We start from the raw sequence: 25302 nt of genomic DNA, 5'->3' as shown, positions 1-25302 counted from the left end.
CCTCTTCCCACCCCTTCCCTGCCTCCATTCCAACCCCTTCCCCAAAGTCCCCACCCCAGCTCTGCCCTCATAGGGTGCAGGAGGGGTGTGGCGGAGGCTCAGGGCAGAGAATGCAGGAGGTATGCAGGCTGCCGCAGGGGGCTCAGCAGGGCCAGCTTTAGGCCAATTCGCCCGATTCCCAGGAATAGGGCCCCGCGCCTAAGAGGGCCCCTCACCTTAGACACTTTTTTTTTTTTTAACTTACCCCGGGTCCCTGGCTGCGATCTGCTCAGGGATCTTCCATGGTCCCACTCCCTTGAGCGAAGCACAAGCGGGAGTATGGCAAGCCCTGCAGCCCTGGCTGGAGCTCTGTCCGGAGCACTGCAAGTCCCGAGGTCCCGCTCTCCTGGCTGGAGCCCCAGCCGGAGCGTGGCAAGCCCCGCACTCCCGGCTGGAGCTCTGGCTGGAGCACTGCAAGCCCCGAGGCCCCGCTCTCCTGGCTGGAGCCCCGGCCGGAGCGCTGAAAGCCCTGAGGCCCCGCTCTCCTGGCTGGAGCTCCGGTCGGAGCGCAGCAAGCCCCGCAGCCCCACTGTCCTGTCTGGAACCCCGGCTGGAGCACTGCAAGCCCCGCTCTCCCGGCTGGAGCTCCAGCCAGAGAGCGGCAAGCCCCGTGGCCTCGCTCTCCTGGCTGGAGCTCCGGGCCTTTAAATAGCCTCCAGAGCCCTGGGGTAGTGAGGGGCTCTGGGGGCTATTTAAAGGGCCAGGGCTCCAGCTGCCTCTGCCACCCCAGTCCTTTAAATAGCCACCAGAGCCCTGCCACCCCCATGCATTCCCCAGGTTTCCCGCAGCTATTTAAAAGGTCCAGGGTGGGGTAGAAGCTGGGGAGCCCCGGGCCCTTTAAATAGTCCGCAAAGCCATGGGATAGCAGGGAGCTTGGGGGCTATTTAAAGGACTGGGGCTCCAGCTGCCTCTGCTGCACCCCCTGCCCTGCCCACACCAGCCCCGCTCCCCCTGCCTGCAGCCAACTCTGCACCCCGTGCCCACAGCCAGTCCCTGTCAAACCCCTTGCCGTGTCTCTAGTCAACTGCTGCCACACGCCCCTGTGGCCCTGCCCAAAGCCAGCCAGCCCCACACACACTGCTGCCTGCACCAGCCCTGCACACCCTGCCCTGTCTCCAGCCAACCCCTGCTGCACCCCCTGCCTGAAGCCAGCCAATCTCACACTCCTCTGTCTCCAGCCCTGCCAACCCCTGCTGCATCCCCGCGCGGCCCTGCCTGAAGCCAGCCCGCCCCACACACCCCCTATCTCCAACCAGCCCCGCACCCCTTGCCCTGCCTTCAGCCAGACCCTACCTCCAGTCAGCCCCATGTCCACTGCTGCCCTGCAGTTCCAGGGCAGTAACCCTGCACACCTGCTTCAATGAGGGGGGCAGGGAGCAGCTGGGACCCACACATGTGCACACCCCCAGGGAGTGGCGGGGACCCACACATGTGAAATGGCAGTCATTAATAACCAACCAACAGCATATATGATGGAATGTACATAATATATAATTTTATTGTTTATATAGTTATGGAAAGTAAATAATACATGAAAGAAATGAAAGGCTTTTTTTTCCACTTTTTTTTTTTTTAAGTCATCCCTGCTGAATTGGGCCCCGCACTTCCTAAAGCCAGCCCTGGGGCTCAGGGCAGGGAGTTGGGGTGTTGGGTGCAGCAGGGGGCTCAGGGCAGGGAGTTGGGGTGTGGGGTACAGGAGGAAGTGCGGGGTGTGGCAGAGGGTTGGATTCAGGCAAGAGGCTCAGGGCAGGGAGTTGGGGTGCAGGCATGGGGCTCTGGTTGCAGAAGGGGTGTGGGATGCAGCGGGAGGCTCAGGGCAGGAAGTTGGGGGGCAGAAGAGGTGTGGGTTGCAGCAGGGGTCTCAGTGCAGGGGGTTGAGGGGCAGAAGCAGCTCCGGGGTGGCAGTGGCGCACACCGGAGCCAGGGCAGGCTGTCGCCCCCAGCCCCGCCAAGCTGCTGGAACCATGTCCCTGTGGCCCCCTGGCAGCAGGGACGCGATACCAGCCGCTTCAGGGAGCGGTGCAGGGCTTGATGGGGGCAATTTGCTGTAGTTTGCCCACCCCTGGCCTGGAGTTAGGCCAGGGGAGCGAGGGCCGCTTGGTGGGCTGCAGGAAATAGCTCTGCGGGCCGCATGTTTGAGACCCTTGCCTTAAACGCTGGGCCAGTGGACTTATAGCTTAATTTTCAGAGTTGATGAACAACAGTGGCTCCCACTGACATCTGAGGTTGTTGTGGGTGCTCAGCACTTGTGGAAATCAGACTGCTAGACCTATGAATAGATATTCTGTGTCTCTTGAAGCAAATAAACCAATCCACATCTATTCCTGTGCCTTCCACAACTTTCCCCCCATACCGCACCTCAGTTTTACCTATTTGTAAATCAGATGTCATAACACCTACTTCTCGAGAACTGTGAGAGTCACCTTGACATAAACGGAGAACAACATTAATCAATTACTAATATGACATTCACTTTCAACTTTCTTTTAAAAACACCTTCATTAAATCCCTGTGCTAAGCATTTGATTTTTTTCCCTCTATCAGGCAGCCAATTTTCTAAAACAGTTGTTTATTTAAAGCTAGCTAGGTAGCACAAACTGAAGGGTGGATTGTCACACGTTTTGTTCTTACCAGCATGACTGTTGCTCTAGAAATCTCTCATGACCTTGGAAATGGGTTCAGAGAGCTTAGCCCTCTTGACACCAAATTCTCATCTCTCAGAAACAAAAACAATTGAAGTACAGTAAGGGCAAAAATGTGCTAAATGTTAATGAAAGGGGTTCATTATTATATAATAAAGGTGGTTTTCCATCAATGTCTGCTTCACAATAGTGTTACAGGATGCTATATTCTGAAATGCGTTTATTTTACTCTTCCTTTCTGCAGTAGGAATGAGGCTTCTTTGTTTAGATTAAATGGAACATTCTTAGCAGCGGTGCAGAGTGGTTAACTCTTGGCTGTTTCATTTTGCCCAGTGATGTGATAACTTCCTATTTGACAGGCACACAAATGACTATACAATAAGCTTGCAGCATGCCGAGTTTCGTGCACTAGACAGGAAGTGTGCTATTGTTGCCAAGTGTATTTGTAGTACCTTCACCACAAATGGCAAATTGAAGGAGTGCTTCAGTCCATAAAGTGAAGGGAAATTTTTTGTCTTTTATTTTTTGTCTTTTTGGTATTACTTATTTAATGTCCAATTGAAAGTAAATTTAGTGCCAGACTGGCCAGGTGTAAAGGGCCAGATTTACAGCCCTGTATGGTGAATATCACTATTTATCTGAAAAAGAGATGTAACCCAAGCAGCAGCCAGGCAAATGTTCCACTCTGCCATTATTTCTGAACCCTAGCTAGAATGACCACTTTGATGAATTAGAAGCCGCAATATGACGTTTAAAAGAGCACTCTGAGATCATGTGTCTGTATAATAGTTTAAGTGGAAAGGAGGAGATAATCATAAAAAGTTAAGTGTAACTTGAATAATGAAAACTATGTGATTGCATTTTGACAGTAATAGAGACATGATGAACTTAAGAATTATGGACCATATTTTTATATTGCCTTGCACTTTATGCAGTCATTAACACTAGTGCAAAGAAGGTATAAAACACTTTGTACCTTTTGTAGAGGTGCGAGAAAGTGAAGAACTAGTCTTTATAACCTGTAAATGAGAGACCTGGCTGGAATATAGGAAACATTCATTACAAAATATTTTGCAACGTTTCTTTTCCAGTATCTTTATGTAGAGAGAGAGAAAGGCAGAAATTTTCCAACCACACACACACATTCATTTAGCGATGTTACTATAAGCACTCTGCATTATTAAGATGGAAAGAATTTTTAAAATGAGCTATACTTTGCATCCACACTGATTGTTTACGCTTGATTTTTTTCAACTCAGTGAAAATCAGTGAAACTACTTGTTTATAGTAAATTTCACAAATTAGATTCTCTCAGTGCTGCAGTGTGTGGGTTGCACACACCACAGGCTTATTTGCTTAAATGCAACAGTTACCTTAGAATGTGTTTTTTAAATATCCATTGTTCTTTTGTAATATAAAAGCTTAATTTCACAAAATCTAAACTTAAGGCCAAATTGTAAAAGCATCCCTTTAAATTGCATGCCCACTGTAATTTCTGTTGACTAATGTATGTTTGCCTGCCTGATTTATCTACTACCTAATTATTGTGAACCAAATCCTCAGCTGGTTGAAATTATCAGTGGAAGTTGCTAGTTTGTAATAGCTGAAGATCTGGCCCTGGCTCCTATATCTGGCACAAATCAGTGTAGCTTCTAGCACCAGAAAAGGCATCAGGTATTACTCAGCAGAGGCAGATGAAAGAAAAACTTATTTAGAAGTGATCTGTTTTTATTTCAGTCTTTCCTCCAACAAGTATGGGGCCTGTCCTGTTCTTCTTGCACCTGGTCTTCATAGGATCAGTGAGTTTTGCCATTAACTTCAGTGGGAACTGGATCAGGTCCATGGCCATTCCTTGAGCAAAGAGGTCTGTACTATGTATAATTCAGTTTTAGGGGGTTCCACTTTGTTCCCTATGCTGAATTCATGGAAACTTTTATTCCATCACTTTTTGAGTCAGCAATTCTGTGGGAAACTGGCCAGACTTCAAGCCTCACCAGGGTTTCCAGTCTTCTGGTAGCCAATTCGCACTTTGCTTTTACCTATTTTGAGTCCTATTGCCTAGCATCCAGTTATCTTACAGCACGGTTAAACTAACAATTATTTTATCACATCAGTGTGATAATGGTGAGACCCTAGCCAAGAAAAAGAACACACAATGTGCAAAAGGCATAAAAATGTTCTTTCTGGATTTGCATGAAATGGGTTAGAACCACCAAGTTCTTTCAGAGTTTATTAAAATATTCTTTGTTAACAGAGCAGAACCACAGCAGAGATTCAAGAGTCAAAGTAAATAAGTAGCTGGCCTTTGAATAAAGGGGTCCTTCCTTGTGAGAGTGTTCATGTAGGGAGTGACTTTTATGCAATTAATCAGCTTTCCACAAAGAGTGACACAACTAGCAGAGGTAATGGTGCTGTCTATCTGCAGTACATGAAGCAATGCAGAAAAATCAGAGGTCTGAACAGGCTGGGGGAAGGGCGTGGGCTTTAGGTAATACAGATTCTGTTTGTGGACCAAACATGCTGTATGTCTTTTCAAGGTCTCAAACAGTACGGAAGCCTACGCAGTATGGGCTTCAAAGGTTCTATAAGTTTTTGTACAATTTAGTTTACAGTCATTACTTTAGTTATATCAGGGACCAGTGGAAGTCGGTGGGGGTTACTCTACATGTAACCTGCTGTAACAGTTCAGAACTGGTTCACAGTTCATAGTCCTTGACAGACTTGTAATAATATGCAAATCATTCAATGAGGCAGTTATCCCAGTTAAATTACTGCTCCCTTGATGTGTGTGAACTTCATCATACCAGAAGTGAAGGTTGTTTTTTTTCACATGGTAATATTTTGCTGCTATCATACCCAATTTGTTTCTTACAATTTTTACATATTGCCTGAGACATCTGTGAACATGGCCTGTGTAATTGTCGTGTGGGATAAAACAACTTTGTGTTGTAGCATTTACTGTAATATTCTTGCCCATGACTTTCAGCTGCAAACAGTTGTATCGTCCTTTGGGTGTCCAGAGACCTTCTGTTCTTGCTTAAAAGCAAAAAGAGGGACTGTCCAGTTTTAAATCCAGTACACAAAAAGTGGGAAAGCAGCATTGTGTTGTCATAATGATGTAAGAAAAGGAGAATAAGTGTTCACAGATTAAAGTAAATGGCTGTGTGGGCAAGACTGACCTTTCACATGTGAGGCTATGGACTGATTAGTGTTGTTCTTGCTGCTGACATTGTCCTCGCTGAACAGTTTTCTCTCTCTCTCTCTTGTTTTCTCTCCTTTTGTGTTTCCTTTGTTTTTTGTGAGCGAGTTGCTTTCAATAACCATGGTTCATTTAAAGAACAGACTAACCACACCAAGCAGAATATGGGCCAAATTCTCCCCCATGTGCATACCGGTGTAAATCTGGTGTAACTCTGCTAAAGTCAAACTTACATCAGTGTAAAGTGGAAGCAGGATAGGGCCCTGAGAGTCAAAACAAGGGATTACTCTTACAAATCTCAGTATTGTTAGACCAATTGCTGACCTGGATACTAGACTGTTTCAGTGAGGAGGAGTTGGTCGTGTATCGAAGGAGAGCAGCTGAACTATGCGGCCTTTTGTATTCATTCCTGGTAGCCTTTGGGCAGGGTTTGTGGTCCATTTGGGAAGGCCTTTTACCATCTACAGCCCTTACCTCGTACAGGCCCATGTAAGTCAGTTGGCTGTGGATTTAGAAGGCAAGTGCGGAGAGATTTGGTAGGCTACCAAAGCAGTTTGGTTGCATGCATACCTGCACAATTGTTTGATTTTAGATTCTGTTGGGTGCTAGATGCTCTAGTGATAAGCACTGAATGTATTTTTAAACAGATACATTTCTGAGATGTGTATGAATTCAGCTGTGTGAGGAAAGCTGTTCCAGGAATTTTCTCCCTCCAAAACATGTACCTGGTACCTACCAGTAGTGACCTCCTGTGTTGCAGGAGGTGCAAATAAGTTCAGCAGTGTTGGCACAGTGAGGGCATATTGAGGTTTATGAGCCAGCTAACAATTACTTCTTTCTCTTCCAGTTATCACTATTTAAAAACATTTCATGTTTTATCTCTATGATCATTCAGTTTTAATGGGCAGGTCATCTAGCAAATACTGTCCTCAGAGCTGAAGTTCTCCAACGTGTCCTCAAGGTGGATTATGCACTTGTGTCTGTAAAATCTGTGGTAACAAGATCTATGTGAAACTCATTTCATCTCAAATAATATTTATTTTATATATCTTGCATCGTGGCAGCTAGGCACATTGAAAACATACAAAGATTTTAAAATACTTAAGATAAGTCCCCTGCAAACATTGGCAATTAAGCTGCCAACATCCTTTAGGATACCCGGTGTGCCTAACCAGACAATAGTGTATTCCCAAATTAACCTAAGTTGACCTTTGCATTTTTGAACAGTCTATCATGTTTACACCACTATGCATTGAACCTTCCTGAGCCTTTTAAGGAAGACTGTCTTTGGGAAATACCCTAAAATGAACTGACTCATTCTGAATGAAAAGTAAGTGTGTCTATCTCTATGGAAGTGGAACCTAGATGGTTGCTCCTTTAAGCTCTGGCAATTGAGTCACATCTTAAGGATAAGGACAAGAAACTTATTTTTATTCTAAATATTTTTGCCCCCTTTAAATGAAAGCTAAGTTTCTACTTTACATTTCTCATATAAGGGTATGCTCAAGGTGCTGAGCTTTTTGGGACCCAAAGATCCAGCTCTGGAATTTACAATCAACAGAGGAACTAAAACAAAACAACACAAAACTGAAACAGTCAACCAACCATTAAGCAATATAAATGATCTTGTTAAATGAGGCACATTTGACACTAAAACCAAACTGGCTGGTTAGCTCTGTCATGCTGGCAGTTGATTTAATGAAAGAGGGATATCCTACCACGTGACCAACCATTTTGGGTATTTTTAAGTTTCTTTACAAACACAAAAAACTCAGTTTCACAAAACATGTCACTCCAGTCAAAGATTTTTGTAGGACAATAGGGGAAAAATGCCCAGGCAAAACTCTCCTTGTTTTATTCCTACATTTAAACTCAAAAGTAGACAAGTTTTTGATGGTTTTGCATTAGAAAGTAATTTTATGCTATGTGTATAAATGTTAACTATTAATGATGCGTACAAAAATCTGCCCCCTAGTGGTGATTTGCAATGCCTACAGCGTATGCTACAACTACAATGGGTAGTAATAGTTAGTAAGCAGTATGTGGACTAAAATAAAAAAGAAACTGCTATGATGTAGAAGCCTTTCTGCAACAACAATTTCATTGATCTGGAGACTGATGCACTATATTCTACACGCTAAAAACACATTATTTGGAACCCAATTTCTATGTTTAGAAACACAGAAATGTGGGGCTGATGCTTGATGCAGGACCAAATGTACTTAGACCCAGGCTCTAACCTGTTCTTAAAATCGTCCAATAACAGGGGTTCCACAGCCTCCCTTGGAAGTCTATTCTAGTGCTTGTGCAGTAATGTCTTTTATTGGGAGGACCTATGACAGGGGTGGGCAAACTTTTTGGCCTGAGGGCCACATCTGATATGGAAATTGTATGGTGGACCATGAATGCTCACAATATTGGGGACTGGGGTGCGGCAGGGGGTGTGGGCTCTGACTGGGGGTGCGGGCTCAGGGGTGGGGCCAGAAATAAGGAGTTCAGGGTGTGGGAGTGTGCTCCAGGCTCGGGCAGAGGGTTGTGGTTGTGGGCAGTAAGAGCTCCAGATGGGGATGCAGGTTCTGAGGTGGGACTGGGGTTGGGGGTGCAGGAAGGGGTCAGGGGTGCAAGCTCCAGGCAGCACTTGCCTTAAGCAACTCCCAGAAGCAGCGGCATGTCCTCTCTCTGGCTCCTATGCAGAGGCATGGCCAGGAGGCTCTGCTCGCTGCTCTGTCCACAGGCACCGCCCCTGCATCTCCCATTGGCCACAGTTCCTGGCCAATGGGAGCTGTGGGGGCAGCGGCAGTATGCAGAGCCCCTTGGCTGCCCCGATACATAGGAGCCGGAGTAGAGACATGCCACTGCTTCTGGGAGCCACGTGGAGCGGGGTAAGCCCTGGACCCTGCTCCCCCGTGGGAACTCAAGGGATGGATTAAAATGTCTGGAGGACTGGATACGGCCCCCAGGCCGTAGTTTGCCCAGCCCTGACCTATGAAGTTAATAATTTCTTTTCAGTACTTGTGGGGCTTTTATTCTATGGCTTTTAAAATAGTGCAAAGTACTATCTATTATAGTATCAGAGAGGTAGCCGTGTTAGTCTGGATCTGTAAAAAAAAGTAACAGAGTCCTGTGGCACCTTCTAGACTAACAGACGTCTATATATACAATATACAAAAACCTATAGGAGAACACTTCAGTCTCCCTGGACACACAATAGCAGATTTAAATGTAGCCATCCTGCAGCAAAAAAAACTTCAGGACCAGACTTCAAAGAGTAACTGCTGAGCTTCAGTTCATTTGCAAATTTGATACCATCAGCTCAGGATTAAACAAAGACTGTGAATGGCTAGCCAACTGCAAAAGCAATTTCTCCTCCCTTGGTGTTCACACCTCAGTTGCTAGAAGAGAGGTTCTCATCCTCCCTTATTGAACTAACCTCGTTATCGCCTACATATTTATTCCTGCCTCTGGAAATTTCCACTACATGCATCTGACAAAGTGGGCATTCACCCATGAAAGCTTATGCTCCAATACGTCTGTTAGTCTGTAAGGTGCCGCTTTTTATCAATTACAGGAATCCTCTGGACCCTTTTAGGATGCTGTGGTTCTAAATGAAGAACCAGCAACACATTTTGAAAAAGCTATCGTCTGCAATGTAGCTGGCAATGACTAAGAAAATCCAGATGATATCCCAAAGGGAAAGCTGTACAACTGAGCCATTGTATTGGAAAAGTAATAATTTGCCATTACTACCTTTAGAAAGTTATTTTTGGATTCTCTCTCTCTCACACACTATTCAATATTGGTGGTGTCTGTGATTTTGTGTAGACCTCCCAGAGGAAAAAAAAATCAGAGCAATCAAGAGACATTCTGACGAAATTTAACAATTGATCCCTTCACTTAAGAGATGAGAAGTACTTTATAGTCTCTGGGCTTGATTTCTTTGCTGGCATCACTTCCTTAGAATCCAGTCACACAGGGAATTAATTTAATCTCCTGAGTCCATAACAGATGAGCACGATAAATGTATGTATTCAGTGTCTAATGTACATGCATCATTTCCTTTAGAGAAAATAGGGGGCCAATCTTCACTAATGCTTTTTTCACTAAATAAGATCCATTTCTAATTTAGCTGAGTGAAATCGTTCATGGATAGCATCCATGTTTCTGCACTCCTACAACTCTTAGTATCATTTGATTTGTGGTCAGATAACATCCATGTGTGAGCAGTAGCTGTACTCCAGTTTTGGAATATGTTGATAAAATCACTAGATGTTGGATTAGAGGTAAGACTGTGATACTTCTCAGCTGTGCATAAACTGCAGGCAGATATCACATCACTTATTTATTGCTTGGGGGGAAAAGACAGGCGGTTGACTACAAGGCATCTCTGTACTCGACTGGTAATCTTCATTCTGGGCTGATTAAAAGGCCCTTTCATTAGTACAGTTATAAAAAATGTATTAAATCAAAAACTGTCCATGGTTGTGGTCACATACGTATGTTAACTGCATTTTGTGTAGTCTTTAAGGGGAAAGGAAGGAATCTAGCTCCTTGTTACACACTGTGGCTGTGCAGGAAAAAAAAAAAGAATCACATCTAACTGAAGTATCCTGGGATATCAAAACTCTTATTCCCAGGGGCCTTATAATCTGACAGGCCAGAATTTACTCTACTCTTAACTGAAGTCTTCTAATTTTGACAGACGTGAAGGATTAAAGAGAAAGCTGCATTGACCTGGTTCCACTTTGTTAGCTTTTCCAATTAAACAGGATGCTATAGAAAGTGAGACCCTGCAGTAATACCTTGGGCCAACAGGACTGAAGCTTTAAAAGTGTATCTTTGTACTTTAAAAGACATTTCTTTAAATATTTTGTTTGAGAGGTAGTCTCAAAATGCTAATGATTAGGTTTGAAACCGAGGAAAAATATTTCCAATTATAACTGAAATTTACAAATAGGCAAAGTAAGAAGAGAACTTATTAGTTTGATTTAGAGATATTTACTTTGTATACTTTGACATGTGATGTTGACAATTTGTGTTTTAACAGCTATAAAGTGTTTTAAAAATTTTGAATCTCAAAACCTACTCTAATTACATGTTGTTTCATCATCTCCCCATAATTTTTCACAACTAGGAAAATTTAAAATTTTGGAGAAAATACTTCCAAGTAAGTGGAATAAAATGCTCACCACATAATTTTGCTCAGCTGTGAACATTTAAATTGATGATTTTTAAGCATTTGCTTTGATTTTTAACATCAATACTATCTTCCAAAATTATATAAAAACCCCACTTCTAATTCTGCAAAGCCTACTCCTGATGTAGCTTCTTGCAAGGATATTATCTTTTTCTTAGGACCTGTTCATTTAACTGGCCATATGGACAGTTTTTGTGCTTTAGTATTTAGGAGTTTTTTAATAAGCTTTGGACCCCTAGCCAAGTTGAGATAAGGGTTCTTATTTGTGCACAAAATAAGATATACACTACAAAGCTAGAACTCTTCTCTTAAATATAATGACACATAAGCTACTTGGATCATCAGAATGAAATTTTGATGAAAAATGAGCATAATCACAAATACTTTGTGTGAAAGGTTTTCAGTTCTCCAACCAGCTCTACACATTGCCAAAGTTTCCAGTTAACTTTCTGAAAGAACTCAAAAACTTTAAAGACGCACAGATCAATTGTATTGCAATGTAAAAATAGAACAGAGCAGGAAAAATTTGAAAACCAAAATAGGAGATCAATGATATGAGTGCCTCATATGACCTTGAGCCTATTCTGAAACCTATGTGGTCTCCCTAATACTCTTCTAATATTACTTCTATCCCACACAACCAAATATTATAGCTGGCATATGCTTGTGTGAGAGTGGAAGAGAGGTGTATATGAAAGGTACTCTATCTTAAGACGATAACATTTGAGAAGCCTGTGCTAGAGTAAACACTTGTTTCTTTGGTGTTATCTTGCCTCATCAATAACAGCTCAAAAAAGCTCCCATCTTCTTGGTATTCTGAAGACTGTCTTTTTCAGTAGCATTCTCCAGAGATGCTACTGAACAGCTGTGTCCCTTTTGCTGTCCAGCTTGGGATGCCTTTTACACCGCTTTTTTATATGAGCCACCACTCCTGATGCTGCTCACACAAAGCCTCCAGCGTGCAAAATCACTCTCAGCTATGTTACATGAATGCTCTGCTAGCCACTCATGAATTGTATTGCAGAGTGACACCAAGAAATTCCCAATCTCAGACTTGTCCCCCCTAGAAATGTGCATCTTGTACTGCCCAGCATCCTACTGGACAATGAAAACTCATAGAATGTCCATCCTTTCATCAAAGGAAAGTGATATGCACAAACTCCTCTTTTATCTCAAGTGGTGCTTTCCAAACACTTCAGTCCAAACACACACTGGTTTAGATAAAGGAATAAAACAAATGTGTTAACTACAGAAAGATAGATTTCAAGTGACTACAAGTAATGAGTCATAAAAGTCAGAATTGGTTACAAAGAAAATAAAAAGATAAATTGCAAACTAATAGCTAATTTATCAAGCTAAGTGGATTCCAGGCAAAGGTTTTATCTCACTATAAGGTTACAGCAGTCTATACTGGCTGAAAAGCCTTCCAGCCAGCACCTCTTCTCCAGTTCAATGATGCTTCCTTTGTCTTTCAAGAGTTTTGTAGCTGCTACAAGTGGAGATGGGGGGGGGGGAGAGGTGAGGCGGTGTGTGTGTGTCCTCTATTCTTATACCATTCTCCACTTCTTGAGGATTTATCTCCAGCTGGGGTTCAGGTGACAGCCATTCTGTTTACACTGGACCTGCAGCTGTTTTCCATTGCTAATATGTGAAGTTCTTGCTTGCACCCTTCTTCCTACCAAAGAATGGCAGATAAATGTGATAATAACCCATCATAGTCCGTTTGATTATGCTGATATCTGGCTGGGGTGCCAGTGTTTCTCTTTTCTCTCAAAGACTAGAAAAGCAGGCACAAACCAAACTTGGAACATATTATTACAATGTTATACAGTAGAATATCTTATACATGAGATTTTGTATATGTATATACAATTTACCAGAACAATTAATGTTCATCAGATTATGAGTTTTTAAGTGATACCTCACAAGGCGTACTCTGTACAAAATTTATTATAGTCTTGTAAAAGTGGTGAACATAATGGTATAGACCGTCACAGTTGCCTTCTGCTTTCTTTTTACAGGACCAGCCACCCCACCCCAACACTGGCTTGGAGACCAAGGTTAGTACTTTTTTTTCCCCTCTCTATTTGTTTAACTTGTAGGATGTTCTGGAGTGTACCTGCTTCCAGAGTGACAAGGCAGTGCCATCACCTCAAATCTTGATTGAACTTAATCGAAATCTGTACCACATTGTCAGAGCAGAAGACGTCATTTTAAAGGCAAGACAACTGTCAATACATGAGAGTCTCCCCTCTTCCGTTTGCCCAGCTTAGCTTCCCAGACAGTGCAGGTAAAGATGTTGGCTGCCAGTTTGTTACTTTTAAAAAATACAATTGTATTGGAGATTTCTTCCTACAACATAACAATGCACAGTAATGAATCTGTGGAAATGCTTGGCTCCAAAAGATCAAAGTGACAGAAGGGTTTTTACAAGGTCACAAAGTCTTTGATTTGTGTTTCCTAATAAGGCAGCAGCATTGATTTCCATTCATCTTGAGCTTTGAGAGACTGCTGAGGCAATAGCATTGACATACTGAAGATGAGCCATATACATTTCCAGTTTCGCCAAATAGAGATAAAATTTTCTAACTTTGGCTTCCATTAGACTTTCCCAGTGGAGAATTGTTAACTATTTTACAGTATATTGGTGGCTGCACCAAGCTCATTCCATCTATTTTCATACCCCCTTCTCTGGGAACCAACCCTACAGGACGTGATTGATAGGGTTGGAGTAGCAAAATTGTTGTTATATGGGGTCGAAGGGTCTTGGCAGAGCAGTATCAAAATACAAAGTAGTTATGACAGGACAAGTCTCTTCATATTAGTGAGCCATAAATTGCAGGGAATTGAACACTATGGTAATTAGCAAGGCCTGTTCATTACTGATTTGAAAGGAAGTTATCTAGAAATAGCTTCTAAGACCTGAGATCCTACTTTGAAGGGATCTGTTACCTGCCATTGACTAGACTTAAAAATCTTACTCAGTAGAATAAACAATGCAGTGTTTGTGTGTATGTGTACAGAGTAAACAGTGTCGTGTGTGTGTGTGTGTGTGTAAGAATTTCATACTCTTGAAAAATTAAAAGAACAGCATTACAGATTGAGGTCTTCCATTTAGCCATGGAACAAGTACAAATTTTCTCATGCTGCTCTGCCAAATTGCATCTTCCCTGATCTGAGTGTAGTTCATTTTTCATGCCTATTAATTCCTTGCTAAGACTACCAATGAGAGTGCCAAGTGGCTCCTAACATCACTCTATTTTTAGCGGGATTTAACATTTTCAGGAGAGAAAGAGAAAACAGATTGTTTAATAATGAAGACAAATTAAGTGTGTTTTTACACATTGATATTTCTACCAATATCACTAGAAGGCTATATCCGTTTCTGAATCTAGATAGTTGGTATCAATTCACCTAAAGAACGCATGTCTCCTTATCCTGAAATTAATTGTCAGGGCTGAGAACAGCTCTTTTTGTGTGAAACCTTTATTTCCCATAGCACTGTGAGCTGATAGAGGTGGCTCAAACATGACTGCTGAGATCTACTGGGGCATGGCAAGGAGAGGGAATCACGTGATTGTATCTTTCACAGTAAGTGAAAACTAAACCTGTGTGCCACAACTGTGATAGCTGAAGGTCAAAGGATATGTTCCGTTTGCTGCAGCATATTTCTTTCTGACACATTTAGGAAAATGATCAGAAGGGTTTAGATTCTCAAAGAGAAGAGCTAGTCCATACTGTATCCACAGCTTCCACTGAGGTCTCTGGCAGTTGTATATGTACAGTAGTTGCAAGATTGGGCCCTAACTGGAGAGGAGGGTGCTCTGGTTTGTTTGCTATGAAAAGCTTCATGTTAAAAATAAATAATCAGCAACATTGTCATTTTTGCAAATTCAAATAAAAAGTTAATTTATTTAGTTAGTGGGGGGTTTTGTTCTAGTGTGGTGATTTTACAATCCCTTCCCCTGCAATTTCTTTCTTTCTTTCTTTCTGGGGGATTGAAAATAAGGCTGCTCCTGTGTGGATGCTTGGATAGGTTGGCGTCCTCAATAGTGGTGGAATGAATCAGCTGGTTTGACAACACCCTTTCCACCATCCTATGATTCCCTCCTCAGTTTGATTGACATTTTGAACCTTCCCCGACCCCTTATAAACTGTGTTTTGGGCTTGTGATAATTTTTTATTGAATATTTCCCCCCCATTTTTGGACAAGCTGTAGGGCTATTGGAAATTTTACAAATGTTGGTGGACACTTTTATTTTAAAAAAAAATCAATATTGCAAAATTTCAACCTGCTGTGCTTGGGCCACTCTCCTTTTAAGTTTCTCTAATTAAGATGGACTTTGCAGATTAATGGCCAGGATGGCTCTGCTAAAGGAAATGGGAGGTGAGTGAGTGTGTGCATGAAGAGTGCTTGCAAGAATACATCTTGGTTTTTGCAGTTTTAATACAGAATAGTTAAGATGCTAAAGTAAACTAACATGTGGTTGGTTAGTCACTTGTTTATCAAATTAATGAAGATTTCAGTAATTTAAAATGATTTTTATATGCTGCTGTTATACTGCTTTTTTGCTTAATTTTTTAATGTTATTTTGTGACGTGAAGAAGAGAGAAGGTACATCTGGAAAAAAGTTTGTGTAGAGAGACTATTGATAGAAATTAATAAGTATACATTTTGTCGATTTATCTGTTGGGAGGGTAGAAATTAGAGCTGTTTTTAATCACAGTTAACTCACATGATTAACTCAAAAAAATTAACTGCAATTAAAAAAATTGTCATTAATCGCACCATTCAACAATAAAATACCAATTGAAATGTATATTAAATATTTTTGGATGTTTTACTACATTTTCAAATATATTGATTTCTGTTACAACACAGAATACAAAGTATACAGTGCTCATTTTATATTATTTTTATTACAAATATTTGCACTGTAAAAATGATAAAAGAACTAGTATTTTTTAGTTCACCTCATACAAGTACTATAGTACAATCTCTTTATCGTGAAAGTGTAACTTACAAATGTAGTTTTTTTTTATTGCATAACTGCCCTCAAAAACAAAACAATGTAAAACTTTAGAGCCGACAAGTCCACTCAGTCCTACTTCTTGTTCAGCCAGTTGCTAAGACAAACAAGCCCGGTTACATTTACGGGAGATATTGCTGACCGCTTATTTACAATGTCGCCTGAGAGAGCAGGCATTCGCATGGCACTTTCATAGCCGGCATTGCAAGGTATTTACATGCCAGATATGCTAAACATTCATATGCCCCTTCATGCTTCAATGCTGATGATGCTTGTTAAGAAAAATAATGCGTTAATTAAATTTGTGACAACTCTTTGAGGGAGAATTGTTTGTCTCCTGTTCTCTTTTACTCACATTGTGCCATATATTTCATGTTATAGCAGTCTCGGATGATGACCCAGCACGTGTTCATTTTAAGAACACTTTCCCAGCAGATTTGGCAAAATGCAAAGAAGGTACCAATGTGAAATTTCTAAGAATAGATACAGCACTCTACCCAGGGTTTAAGAATCTGAGGCGCCTTCCAAAATCTGATCAGAACGGGGTGTGAAGCATGCTTTCAGATGTCTTAAAAGACCAACATTCCGATGCGGAAACTACAGAACCCAAACCACCAAAGAAGAAAATCAGCCTCTGCTGGTGGCATCTGACTCAGATGATAAAAATGAACATGCATTGGTCTGCACTGCTTTGGATCATTATCGAGCAGAAGCTGTCATCAGAATGGATGCATGTTTTCTGGAGTGGTGGTTGAAGCATGAAGGGACATACGAACCTTTAGTGCATCTGGTACGTAAATATCTTGCAACACCAGCTACAACAGTGCAATGCGAATGCCTGCTCTCACTTTCAGGTGACATTGTGAACAAGAAGCGGGCAACATTATCTCCCTGCAAATATAAAAAAACTTGTTTGTCTGAGCCATTGGCTGAACAAGAAATAGGACTGAGTGGACTTATAGGCTCTAAAGTTTTACATTGTTTTATTTTTGAATGCAGTTATTTTTTGTACATAATTCTACATTTGTAAGTTCAACTTTCATGATAAAGAGATTGCACCGCAGTATATGTAGAAGGTGATTTGAAAAATACTATTTCTTTTGTTTTTTACAGTGCAAATATTTGTAATAAATAAATATAAAGTGAGCACTGTACACTTTGTATTCAATGTTGTAATTGAAATAAATATATTTGAAAATGTAGAAAACATCCAAAAATATTTAAATAAATGGTATTCTATTATTGTTTACCAGTGTGATTAATCATGATTACTTTTATTTAATGGCTTGATGGCTCTAATAAAGCTATAGGGCTATATTCTGCCCTCAGTTATACACCTATAGAACTCAGTGAAGTTTCCCACATTTGTAAAGAGTGTACATTTCAGTGGGTCAAGAATTATCTGTTGAAATGTTTTTTCAGAGGAAAATGTATTTTTCCTGAAATTGAATTTTTTTTAATGGAAATTTGCCAACAATGTTCAAGTTTCCATTGGAAAAAATCTAAATGAAATATTTCATTTCAGGTTGGGCTGACCCAAATCAAAACATTTTCAGTTTAACTGAATCAAAATATCACACTTTTGTCAGTTTGACATGAATCTGTGTCCACCTATGCTGCTGCAGTGCCCCATCAGAGTTGTAGTTCAAGTACCTTATGCTTCTACTCTCCTCCTGTAGGTCAGGCTCCCTGGCTAGACTCCATTACATGAATAAAGATTTCAGATCTCAGAATTTCTGTCAGTGATACATAATAAGTGCAACTTGTCAAGGGTATTGACTTGGTGTCAACGATTATTAAAGTGCTATTAATCAGTTGCCTTCAGCGGGAATCCAGAAGTGGCAGATTTACCTCCACTGTGTGGCAAAATGATGTTCACATGGGGTGAAATCCAGATGTTATGTAAGCAAGTAAAGCTGTCATGGATACTAATAGGCAAATGTTTAGGATGGCATGAATGATGGCGGAGGTTATGGTTTGGTTTTTTTTTCCTCCAGTACCCACTGTATGGCAATTCGTTGCAAGTATACTATTTTACTACTTAAACCTGAATTGTATACCTAATGTGGTCCTGCTATGTTAATTCCACCACTATATTTACATCATAATCATATTTAATTTCTGTATTGGATAAATATGTTTTAAAAACAAGTCTCGTGCATTTTAGTGTTTTAGAAAAAATGGGCCAAATTCATGCCTCAGTTAACTGAAAAAGAATTACAACAGGTACTCTGTGTTAACTTAATAATTAAAACAGTCTGTTTCCTATCTTTAAATTTCCCTATGATCTTAAAAAACTGAACCAGATGGCATGAAACAATCTCTAGTTAGTCAGGGTAACCAGGATTGGCAGAATTCTTTCAGAGGGAGAGCGAAAGAGTCAGGTGGCTTTATTTTTGACATCATGTAAGAACATGTTCACATAAGGAAGACCACAGAACCAGTGTAATTCTCTACCATTGAGACAGTCATAACTTACATCTGAAACAGAATGACACCATTATTTAGGGCCATGTTTCTCATGTTAGCCCAGGGGTAGGCAACCTATGGCATGTGTGCCAAAGGCGGCATGCAAGCTGATTTTCAGTGGCACTCACACTGCCTGAGTCCTGGCCACCAGTCCGGAGGGCTCTGCATTTTGATTTAATTTTAAATGAAGCTTCTTAAACATTTTAAAAACCTTATTTACTTTACATAAAACAATAGTTTAGTTATATATTATAGACTTATAGAAAAAGACTTTCTAAAAACATTAAAATGTATTACTGGCACGCAAAACCTTAAATTAGAGTGAATAAATGAAGACTTGGCACACCACTTCTGAAAGGTTGCCGACCCCTGTGTTAACCTGATCTTATTTACATCAAGGAGGAGTGGCTGTTCAGTTTCCCCCGCTCATATCTTTCCATATACAGAAACACAAATGCCCAAATGTACTGTCATAAGAACAGCCATACTGAGTCAGACCAACAGTCCATCTAGCCCAGTATCCTGTTTTCTGTCAGTGGCCGGGGCAAGATGTTTCAAAGGGAATGAACAGGACAAGTGCTGAGAGATCCATCTCATGTCATCCAGTCCCAGCTTCTGGCAATCAGAGGTTTAGGGATACCCAGAGCATGGGGTTGCATACTGGACCATTTTGGCTAATATCCATGAATGGACCTATTCTCCATGAAGTGATGTAATTCTTTTTTGAACTCAGTTATAATTTTGGCCTTCACAATATCTCCTGGTAACGAGTTCCACGTGTTCTGTGAAGAAATTCTTCCTTATGTTTGTTTTAAATCTGCTGCCTATTAATTTCATTGGGTGACCCTGGTTCTTGTGGTATGTGAAGGGGAAAATAACACTTCCTTATTCACTTTCTCCACACCTTTATTTTATAGATCTGTCATATCCCCGCTCCTCAATCATCTTTTCCAAGATGATCAGTCCCAGTGTTTTAAGTCTCTCCTCAGATGGACGCCCTAATCATTTTTGTTTCCTTTCTCTGTACTTTTTCCAGTTCTAATGCATGTTTTTTGAGATGGGGTGACCAGAACTGCATGGGGTTTTCAAGGTTTGGGCATACCATGGATTTATATAGTGACATTATGATACTTTCTGTCTTATCATCTATCCATTTCCTAATAGTTCCTAACATTGTTAGCCTTTTTGACTGCCACTGCACATTGAGCAGATATTTTCAAAGAACTAATCATGATGACTCCAAAACCTTTCTTGAGTGGTAACAGCTAATTTAGACACCATGCTTTTGTATGTGTAGTTGGTATTATGTTTTCCAATGTACATTACTTTGCACTTATCATCATTGAATTTCATCTGCCATTTTGTGTCCCAGTCACCCTGTTTTGTGAGATCCCTTTATAAATCTTTGTGGTCAGCTTTGGACTTAACTATCTTGAGTAATTTTGTGTCCTCAGTAGGATTTAAAATGTTTTAATTGCCTGAAGAATTTGAGACTATGCAAAAACACCAGGCAAGAAGAATGAGATTTTATTTCCCTCTCTGTTACAGAGGTGGTCATCGATTGTTTTGTAAATTGTATATTTGCAGCTGTTCCAAACTGTGCTATAGATAGATTGATCAAATGCTGAGGATTCCTCTATTCTTAGTATCATTAGATCTGTGAAGTACTGCAGCTGGCAGGGTTGGCAGAACTTTCTTTAACAGATTAGTGAAACAAATAAGCAGTGTTCCATTTAGCTACTGGAGTTCTTACCTGTGTGTGCTGCCCACAGGAGGCAGCTTTTGGGTTTGTTTGGAAAATGTTTTTAGTCGCATAAGCACATTTTGGCTTTAAAAGTCATTTCCTGGGTGCTAGGCAGTGCAGCAGGCTGATGTATTCACCACCTTAGGAGACCTATGTTTTTTAACTTGGTTTTAAGTTACAGGAGTAACCAAAATTTCAGATCAAAAGGCCTCTGCATGTTTGGGAAATCTGGATCCAGATCAGGATGCAAACTTCATACAGCCCTTATGTTCATAATAGTCCAAAGCAAAACTTGGTGTCCCAACTTTGTGGTTTTGTAAGTGTCTTTACGTACAAATGAAATTAATTTTAGGGTCTCCACCTGGTCCCTGCACAGCTGCGTTTGACCTGATGGAGGTGACTTTTCAAGAGAGGTCTGTGACTAAGACTTGGTCTAAAATACATAATATATAATACGATGTTTATGATGTGATCAAATGCCTTTCCACAACTCTGAAGTCAGCAAGATCTATTCATATATAACCACCATTAAACCCACCCGAAGAAAATAAAACAAAAATCAGAATCAAAAAGAAAATAAAATACCCATTTTTCTTTGTTGTATAAAGTCAGCATAGACTATGAAGTTGTTTTCTAACTTTTTCAGAAATCAGTGTTGTCTGATTGGTCTGTATTGATAAGTGCAGTTGATAATTTGCATCCGTATTGAAATGACCACAGTGATGTGAATTGCAAATACAGTTCCTGAACTTTGGAAAGTAATTTAAGCTGAAAAATGTTAAGTTCTGAAATACCTAAAATAAATTATAGAGCTAGAATATAGGATGTGGGAAATGAATATATCAGATGCCACATTTGGGGTGAAAGGAGGAAATATTTTTGTGGGAGGTTGTTTTAATTAAAAGAAAAAAAATCCAGCTGCTTGAAGTGTTCAGAAAGTTCAGATTGTGAAGCAAGCGTCAGTGCTGAAGAAGGGTCACACTGAGAGATGTTGTAGAAGTCTCTCTCTGAGAAACAGGAATGTTCTCTGTTTTGTGCATCAAATTCTGGTGCTGAAATCTATGAAGCTATATGCTTGCCGCAGTACAGTGGAGACATTTCCCCATTGTATAACCTTCTGTAGCAGCGGCATTTCCCACTTGCAACTCTTAGCAGTTAAATGCTGCTCTCAGAGAAATAAGACTTTTTCCCCTCAGTTTGAATGATCATGAAGAACAGACCAGACAGTGATAATTTCCTGACAAATGTATAGCTTAATAGTAGAGCATTGAAAACCGCTGTGGTGGCGTTTGGTTCTGTGAGGAGGCCAGGGGATGTCTTCCGGACTGACAGGATTTAGAAACAGGCTGACACCGTTAATAGCCTGATTTACCTTCCAACCTCCAGAGCAGCAGTCTTCTATCAGAGTGTACTGTTCCTTCCAATGCTGTTGACATTTTAAAATAGATCGTTCTGAGATGGGAGCTCTGCAAGTAGAGTGGTTGCCATCAATAATAACTCTGTATCGAGGCTGGGCAGGAGGTTAACACTGATCTCAGCAGGGCCAAGATCAGTGTAGCTCAGAACAATTCTTACCTGAAGATCCAGCCAATTAGCCATTGTGGAGTCTCTGACAGCTTTTAAAGAGACCGTGGGAGAAAATTGCTTATTATAATCCTGTCTGCTTTTTTTTCTCCTTTAAGGAGGGAGCTAGTTTTAGAACTAAGCTATGCTGCCCTGTAGAAAATTGTGTAGGAAAATAAATGTTGTCCTATAAAAGGCTATTTGTTTTCCCATAATCCCTTTCTCTGGAACTGATTGTTGGTTTAATGCAATAAAAGCTCAAAGCTGAAGCTTCTCACTGTGTCATTGTTTTGTAGACGTCTGCCTTCCCAGTGGATGTTTGCCCTTCCGTGTTAAGTGGCCTTTTTGAACAGTGGAAATATCCTCCTGTAGCATTTCTAACAAGAACACACCCAGTCTCCCCTGAAATCATTTCTGAATCCAATAGCTTTTTTGTCTATATTAGACTATAAATAATTGCCTGGCCCTTAGCCATTTTTGTTAAACCCAGAAATAAGAACACTTAACCCCCATCTTTGTGTAAAAAGAAGACAAGAAGACACCGATTCTGTAGTGAGCACTCTGTGGGCTATACGTACAGGTGTCATTACATCACTTAAAGACCTGTGTGTATTTAATATGTCTGAACACTGCCATATTGACAACCCTGGAGATCGAATTTCTCTGCTTGTCCCTAAAACAGGTAGAGCATCACAGTGGCAGTATAAGTTTCCCCACACTGCTGTGCCTCAAAAATTACTTGGAAAGAACCATTTACATATGTGGGAGCATTATACTGGCCACAGTCCTCTGTTCTCGCTGCCAACATCTGTCAGTTGGGTGCCAGTTGTGGTGGTGGTGGTTTCTGTGTACAGGTAACTAAACTGAAACTATCTGACTGATTTCACACATGGTCCCAAACGGCCATCAGATAGCAACGACTTAGTCACTTCTGACTTGGGCAGGATTAACTTCTCATCCTGGAAGTGAAGGGCTCAGCATCACATTACTAATCTCTTGAGAAATGAAGACATTTTACATGGTGAAGCTGCAGTATTGTCAGCCCCGACCTTCAGAAATACTGAGATTGGCTTAAATTTTTTTTTTTTTTTAAATAATCATTGGATTTGGGTTCTTTTTTTTTGCCTCTTGTTTTTTTGGTCTTTAGGGTTCATGTTTTCAGGCTTTTCTCTACATTCATGAGGGCTAGACACTTACTTTCATTGGAGCGGCTGGGAGCGGACAACAAAAAACTGATCTTCTCAAGTAGTAACATAGATCTAGGAGATTGGACTTGAAGAAAAATACCCAATCTTGCAAGTTCCATAATAAAGTGGTGAGAGTTGGCAATATTAAATATGAGATCTTCTTTTTTTAAAAAACAAAACAAGTGATGGTAACATAGTGGGATCTGTGCTTTCCATGGCACATAGAATTTTTTCTTCTTTTAACCCAGAAACTCTTTTGAAGGGGAAATTTACAGGGCATATAAATGAACAAAAATGTAAAATGTCAGTGAGATATATGCCCACTGGGAGAAATATGAAATTCCTTGAAAGGAGTGTTTTTGTTTGCTTTTGATTAAGAATCTTTCATTCTGCAGCCAAAAGGAAGAGAAAACTGCATGTACTACCAGCTGAGAAACACAAAGTTACTAGTAGATTTGGATTGACTTACAACTGAAGTCTTAGGAATGCAGTCCCCATTAAAAAAAAATTCAATCTAATCAAATTGCTATGGTATTGTCTCTTAATCAGATAAAGTGAGTCAGGAAAAGCAATGCTCTGGAATGCAACAGCTCGAGTGTCTGATGAGATGCATGTAAGAATGAAGTAGGAAACACAAGATTCGATGTAGATTTAGCTCTTGTAAAAGGCTGGATGTTGCAAATATATCTGCTTGTTCTCCAAAGGGAAAATGTAAGTCCTGTAATACTACAGCGCCGACTCAACAGGTGAGATGGACATTTCACTTTATAGCAGTAGTTGCTCTTCATCCCTAAAAAGTGTTTTGTGCCATTCCTCTTCTTACATTTACTACAGAACTGGTAGATAAAAAGAGGAACATTCCATTGATTTGGGGCAGGAAAAATCCCTTGCTGCTTATGTAATATGACAAGAAAATCCTGCATTAGAGAAAGAATGAGTGAGTAAACAGCCCATGCTGGTAAATAGTGGGTGGGAGCTATTACAGAGTTGTGCCTGGTTAGGTCTATTGTGAATTAGGATACTGATTTTTTTCCAATAAATTAAAGACTTGCAGTGGAATTCTGCTCATAAATCCCTTAGGTGCTACTGAAAATAATCCTCCTGGCACAGTAACCTCAGAGGAAACTGGACTTCATTTATCTTGTTTTATAATATTTATTTAGTTAGAACTTATTTTTTATCTTATTTTTGGTAACTGCTGTAGAAACTATCTATTTCCATGGGTAAGACTGTGCAGTAGTCACAAGACCTTGCCCTGAGACAATGAGATTGTAGTCTGATACAGTCAGGTGACTGTGAGCAGGTATCATTTTGACTGTCACAATGAACTGCAAAAGCATAAAAGAAGAAAAAGCTCCTGTAATCTTCAGATTTCACATTTCCCTCCACAATTTTTCATCAGGCCCCAATAATCCCAAAATACAATGGTTCTTTTTTTTACTTTATAGTAGACACTAGAAGACTCTACAGGTGTAGTCTTGACATATTTCCTAGACTGTGTTTAGTCCTTTACTCAAGGGACCATCTTTGTAGGGTGCAAGAGAAGTTCAAACTTGATGTCCATTAAGGTCCTTATCCAAAGCTCATTGAAGTCAATGGAAATCTGTCCACTGATTTCAGTAGGTTTTGGATCAGGACCTAAATCATTGATGTTTTCTGAGAAGACCAACCGGAATGGCAACTGTAGCTATATCTCTTTATCTTTTATATCTGTCATCAGCTCTTTTAACACAGATGGGAGAAAATAAACTTGTCCTATCAACAGATCTGTTTCTTTCAATAACAAGTTGGTAACCAAAGCCCGATTCACCAGCGTGCTTAGACATGTGAGTTCAGAAATGTGAGTGGGCCTTACGTATCTGAGGTTATGCCCATGTTTTTTGGCCTTGATTCAGCAGGGTACGTAACTAGTTCTGAATGCTTTCCTAGGTTACATTTTTACAGGGAAAAAGATAATTAAGGCATTTCTCTGCTGAAAGTGATAATCAAAACAGTGGTAGTTGATCCATGCAGCACTGACAATACTGTGTCATACACTCTATGCCGGCAAGAGTTAATTTTTGTGAATCATTTAACCTCCCATAGAAAGTGAATTGTAAAATAGTCTATGTCCAACCTTTTTTATTATATTGGGCATATTGACAGAAGGGGAGATATATAAATAATGCTAATTACAATCAACTTCCTTCAGTACCGAGCTGTTAATTAAAACTTGTCCCTTACATACAGTGAAGT

General features: G+C 40.6%; 1 protein-coding gene across 1 annotated transcript in view; it reads left to right on the top strand.

Annotated features, from left to right (window-relative positions):
* The window catches only part of XYLT1 (xylosyltransferase 1), a 339335-nt gene that overhangs the window by 69797 nt on the left and 244236 nt on the right, over positions 1-25302 (top strand). Inside the window, exon 2 of the mRNA XM_032790486.2 lies at positions 13096-13134. Within this exon, the coding sequence (XP_032646377.1) occupies positions 13096-13134 (39 nt within the window). The remainder of the gene's footprint in view (positions 1-13095; positions 13135-25302) is intronic.

This window comes from Chelonoidis abingdonii, chromosome 9 (genome assembly GCF_003597395.2).
Source record: "Chelonoidis abingdonii isolate Lonesome George chromosome 9, CheloAbing_2.0, whole genome shotgun sequence".
NCBI lineage: Eukaryota > Metazoa > Chordata > Testudines > Testudinidae > Chelonoidis > Chelonoidis abingdonii.
This window is presented reverse-complemented; position numbering and strand designations above follow the sequence as displayed.